The sequence below is a fragment of the Euwallacea similis genome, chromosome 37 (assembly GCF_039881205.1).
Source record: "Euwallacea similis isolate ESF13 chromosome 37, ESF131.1, whole genome shotgun sequence".
NCBI lineage: Eukaryota > Metazoa > Arthropoda > Insecta > Coleoptera > Curculionidae > Euwallacea > Euwallacea similis.
The window spans coordinates 1,302,043-1,307,934 of NC_089645.1; the positions used below are offsets into that span (position 1 = coordinate 1,302,043).

Consider the following 5,892-nt stretch of genomic DNA (forward strand, 5'->3'; position numbering starts at 1 on the left):
GATTATCGGCCTCGACTCCAACAGCGATAACTTTATTATTTCTAGTAAAGAAACACTGTGAACCGTTATTTTTCAAAATAAAGTCAATACCTTTCTTAGCTGCTGTTTTAACCGAGAATAAGTTCTTAGCCATATCTGGTATGAATAACACGTCATACAATGTTGCCGTTATCCACTCTTTGCCGTCAAAAGATTCTACATCTATGTTACCTTGACCTAGTGCTAGTACTTGGTCACCATTTCCAATGTAAACTGCTACTGGATCCGGGAATTCCTTGTACTCATAAAACCACTCACGCTTATTTGAAATATGATTTGAAGCACCTGAGTCTATCAACCAATAATTGTCACTGTTCTCATTAACAATAGTATTCCCAACAAAAGCTTGTCTTTTCGATTGATCGCCTTGTTTTGACGAACAGTCTTTTATTAAGTGTTCTTTTGACCCGCACGAGAAACAACCTTTGCAGTCTTTCCGCTCATGGTTCACTTTCCGACACAAGGAACAGCGCGACACGTTAGAGTCCTCTTTCTGTTTCTGAAAAAACTTTTTCTTCTTGAGAAAATTACCTTTTAGGTTTACTTTAGATAACAGGGCGACTGTGGATTCCTCCTCTTCCTCCCGCTGTTTTTCCAAACGTAATTCTTCAGTTAATAAACGAGTTGTTAAGGTCTCAATGGTCTTTTTAGAAGCTTGAGTTGAATCCCAGGCACTATGAAAATAGTTAAACTTGGACGGCAAGGTTGATAGAATTCTTGTGATCAACATGGACTCAGGAATGTCGCCTCCCAGCTTTTTCATTTTGCTGGCCAGTTGCTCCAGCTTTGACACATGGTGTGCAACATTACCATTGGGGTCCCACTTGAACTCGAAGAACTTCTTTTGCACTAGGGATAAACTTTCATCTGATTTTAAGTCGTACACGCTGTGCAATTTCTTCCACATTTCTTCTCCTGTGGCTCAATTCATCAGCAGTTGTAACGGTTTGGATTCCACAGTTGTGACGAACAGTTTTCTTGCCATCCTGTCACCTTTGATCCATTTTTTTAATTTCTTTTCATAGTCCAGTTCATTTTCTTCAGGCCTTCTTTCAGTACCATTGCAGATGTCTAACGCATCTTCACTGTCTAATATCGTTTGTATAACAAACTGCCACTGTTGCCAGTTTTCGGAATCACGTAGTTTTTCGATTCTAGGCTTGTCGATCTCCATTTTTTTATGGCAGATAATACACTAATTTTGTAATTAGTCGTATAATTGCGAACAAAAGCTCAAACCGACACTTCTCACTACAACACTCGCGACTTACTCTCACTCGCACACTGGGCCCATAACCTGTTGAGGGTTACTTCAGTGGGTGAGAAAAGAAATAGGGAGCACCTGATTACAAGACGATATATTACGGACTCACTATTTAAAAAGAACACACATCCAAAGGAACACTAAAAACGCTGACCTCGCATACACGTTTGGCGGGCCGCCTTATCAATATTATTGCTTTTAGGCAAATTAAGGTTTTCTTTCTTCAATAATTGGAAATAATACACACTTATAGGAAATAGGATTATCACTAAGGAATATTTAATAATTTAAGAAAAATGTAAGCTTTAAAAATTAGTTTTGAAGCAGAATAAGGAAACACATTTTTGTAAATATGGGCATTTTAATTTTTTAGTAGATTTTGATTTTCAAGGGGGAAAGGTACTATTTTTTGCAAAATAAATATAGAATAGAATCGTTGAACCAGTCGCTATTCCTGTTACGAAATTGTCTCTAAAATTGTGTATTTGTAGTAAGCAAAAGGAGGGACACAAGACCCTTTAAAATAATTTTCTTTTTAGGAAGTCAATTTATGTCTCCACAAGATATGGAGGGAGCGTAGGTAGGTGTATAAAGTCGAAAAAATAATTTAGAAGAAACATCAAATAGAATTTAAAACTTTACAGAAGATAGAAATGAAGAGGACATTGTGGGATGTATATACAGTAAGGAAAGGGGGAAGGGTTAGGAGTATATGGTGGATGTGCAAGCAAAGGAGAGATACAGAGGAGCACAAAAAGGAAAGCAATGTCCTCATTTACTGCACAGGAGAAAGGTAAGTAATGCAGTTACCCTTATAATAAAAGAAACAATTTTGCTAGTGTATTATTTATTTATTTTTCCTCATTAACAAAGTAGTGATTATTCTTGATTTCTGTTGGGTTATGAGGATAAAAGAAAACACACTAATTACTAATGATTTTCTATTTTCTGATATGCGCGGTCCGATAGATTTTAAAAGAGTGTCTTATGTTAAGGCGGGTAGGTTTTATTTTTAATGAAATACACGCACGTGTCCTCAAACAACTTTATTCTCTCTTTTTTGGGAATCGAATGCCCGACATGCCAAAGATGCATCAGGGTCACCCCCGAGTGCATCTGTTTATCTTCAAAAGAATTAACACACACCATTCCACCTTCTTCCCCCGCTCGCAACCCTCAATCATTCTATTCACACTTATGTTAGGACAAAACTGATAGGTGAGTCGTTTTCTGCATTTTATGTTTCAGCCAAGATGATAAACAGACTCTATCTTTACAACTAATGGTTTATTCTAATTTAATATAGGGCTAAACAATAGAGGGTATATACATGTAAGGAAAAATATTTCCTTCTTAAGAAAAAATTTAAATAAACACGAATTTTAGCAAGATTTCTTTATTCGACCAAGGTTGGGAATAGAATGCCCCCCCATATAAGGTGTCGGAGTCATCCCCGCGCATCTGTTTATCTTCAAAAAACCACCGCTAAACCTTCCACATTCTTCCCACGCTTACATCCCTTAATCATTCTCTTCACACCCCTATATGATAAACAGACCCTCTTTATCTTTTAAGGCAACGATCTACTTTAACTAGTACAAGTTTAGTCAATCCCTATTGGGCACTCATAGGTGTCTGTGACATACCACATATGCCCAAGGATAAGACGTAGCACCATCCTTGTAAGATAACAGGATTATTGCTCTTGCCTTAAATGAATTAATAACCAACCCCTGTATTACTTTCTTTAAGAAAGCTCACATACATATGTATTTGATTATGGAAACTAGTTATAATACTTATTATATCAAGACGTAGAAAAAGAATGAATTTATCAAGCATCGCTCCAGATACCCATACATCGAACCTGTGAGTTTATACAGGGTGTCCGGCAAGTCGATACAATAATTTTAGGGGGTGATAGATTACGTGATTCTGAATCGATTTCACCAAACATACCTATTATTACAACTAGTTTTCATAGTCAAATATGTATATGTATATACCCTCTATTGTTTAGCCCTATATTAAATTAGAATAAACCATTAGTCGTAAAGATAGAGAGTCTGTTTATCATCTTGGCTGAAACATAAAATGCAGAAAACGACTCACCTATCAGTTTTGTCCTAACATAAGTGTGAATAGAATGATTGAGGGTTGCGAGCGGGGGAAGAAGGTGGAATGGTGTGTGTTAATTCTTTTGAAGATAAACAGATGCACTCGGGGGTGACCCTGATGCATCTTTGGCATGTCGGGCATTCGATTCCCAAAAAAGAGAGAATAAAGTTGTTTGAGGACACGTGCGTGTATTTCATTAGAAAAAAACCCACCCGCTCTTTAACACTATATACCAAGTGTTACAGTTTTCCTGATAATTCAGTTTTTAATATTTTTTAATTTAACCTTGCTCTTTCACAATTGTTAGAGGATAGAAGAACACCAAGCCTTTTAATCACAAAAATGTACTAAACTTTTTTATTGTCTATAGATAGATTGTTTAAATTATTTAAAGTATAAAATCTAAAATGGCTTTGTTACCTACTTAGAACTACATAAACATGATCTTCCCAGCTTGTAATAAAGCGAAGAGTCAAATTCAAACATGGATTTAATTTAAACGCTTAGGTGTAGGTTTATTCAAATTTCTTAAAAACTTCCTTAGGCAATAGTCTTTCAGTCATGCTGAAAAGATTCTTAAGAAACGTTTTAAAAATGAAAGAAATTAACTTTTTATGTACTCGAGCAGCGCATTCACCAAAACGTTATCTACTAAAAATGATATTAAAAATGAAAATATTTGCTAAAAACGCAAATGTGCTGGATAGCCATCATTTTGGAAGAATTTGTATTTGATGACATATCAAGTATTCAGGTAAAACAATTGTTTTTAGTTGCCATTGAGACTACAAGTGTAGATCAACTGTCAAACCTCATCTTAATCTTAGCCAGAGTACTGTTATTAGATGTTTATTTAAAACCTTTAATAATGTCATTATTTTCAAATGCGGAATATGCCGATATTCTATTTATGTATGGAAGAGCTGATGGAAATGCTGCCGCTGCTAGAAGGTTCTACCAAGAGAGATTTCCTGAAAGACGGCTTCCTAAAATTCGAGTTTTTATCAACACACATCGTCAAATAAGTGAATATGGGTGTTAAGGCTGTAACTAGTCACATCGGACTATTTCCTTAATTAAGATACCCGATGCTACGCCCCTGTATTTGTAATTTCGTTTTAGTTCCCGAATCCTACTAGGTTTTTTTTCTGTAAGTTAGTTTAGTAATAGTCACGTGCATTCAAGGAATTCTCAGCGTTAGCACCCATCATCCCCAGATGGTGGTTGTTTTATGATTGGGATTCCTAGCAATGTTCTTTGTCGGAGCCATACTGTCCGTCCAATTTAAACGCCGCTCCACCGGCCTGGCCAACGAAGGCCCAGTCGGCTATTCATCTGGACGTTGCGCGTTAACACGATGAGTAGCCGGGAAGCCGACAATTGCTTCTAAGTTAGGGGTACGTCTATGAGTACCGGCCCTTAACTCTATTATTTAAGACCCAAAAAATGTAGAAATCTCTCTCTCATCTATCATCTCTCAGTGCAACAACATCACGACCAAGAGACTGTGAGATCCTCAGCTACCTCGCGCACCCCTTTCCGACTTGTAATATCCACTCCGGGCGTGAATTATTAAGTTAGTTAAGTGCATTACTTCGTGTATTGTTCAATAGTGCAATAAATGAATTGTAAAGTACTCCCGAGTTCATTGTCCGCGAGTCACGAGATCCTGTAAAATATTCACGAGGGTGGTACTCGCGCCAATCGAGGAACGAACCCCCTAACCCGAACAATGGGAGTGTCAATCGTCAGGAACCCGGGGCGCGAGATGAACACCACAGGCATCTCCCTGAAATTGACGAACAGATATTGGATGCATTGGCAGAGGATCCTACACTTAGTATAAGGCAATTGGCCCGTCAGTTTAATCTATCTAAATCGAAAGTTTGGTCAGTATTAAAAAGTGAAAATAAATATCCATATCATTACACACCCGTACAAGGTTTAGAGGAAGGTGATCCTGTGCGACGAGTGAACTTTTGTCGATTTATCCTAAATGCTGACATTGAAGAAAGACATTTTTTGAACAGCATCTTATGGACAGATGAGTCTAAATTTTCCCGCGAAGGCATAACCAATTTCCATAACCTCCATTATTGGAGTAACATTGAAGAAAATCCTCATTTAAAAAAAGAGACAAGCTTTCAAAGAAAATTTAGCGTCAATGTTTGAGCAGCTGTTATAAGTAGCACTTTAATTGGACCGTATTACTTACCAGATAATTTAAACGGAGATAATTATCTGCATTTCCTACGGAGAACTCTTCCCAACGTTTTAAACGAGATTCCGTTAAACGTTAGAAATAATATTGTTTTCCAAAATGATGGCTGCCCAGCACATTATCGAGTTGCTGTAAGGGAGTTTCTAAATGAGGAATTTCCCAACCGTTGGATTGGAAGGAATGGACCGATTTTATGGCCTGCGAGGTCCCTCGACTTGACACCGCTTGACTTTCACGCATGGGGACGAGC

General features: G+C 37.4%; 1 protein-coding gene across 1 annotated transcript; it reads left to right on the top strand.

Annotated features, from left to right (window-relative positions):
• The first annotated feature begins 4,289 nt into the window (after window positions 1–4,289).
• Window positions 4,290–5,593, top strand: LOC136418729 (uncharacterized). The gene is made up of 3 exons (XM_066404893.1): window positions 4,290–4,446; window positions 4,903–4,967; window positions 5,174–5,593. The coding sequence occupies exons 1-3, from the start codon at window positions 4,290–4,292 to the stop codon at window positions 5,591–5,593; spliced, it is 642 nt and encodes a 213-aa protein (XP_066260990.1).
• The last annotated feature ends 299 nt before the right edge of the window (window positions 5,594–5,892 follow it).

What these genes read in the sequence shown, in the direction of transcription:
- LOC136418729 (XM_066404893.1), top strand. Translation starts at nt 4,290, where the DNA reads ATGTCATTATTTTCAAATGCGGAATATGCCGATATTCTATTTATGTAT. An exon ending in CAACACACATCGTCAAATAA is followed by an intron (nt 4,447 to 4,902) that starts GTGAATATGGGT and finishes ATCATCTCTCAG; the next exon opens with TGCAACAACATCACGACCAA. An exon ending in CGCGCACCCCTTTCCGACTT is followed by an intron (nt 4,968 to 5,173) that starts GTAATATCCACT and finishes GTCAATCGTCAG; the next exon opens with GAACCCGGGGCGCGAGATGA.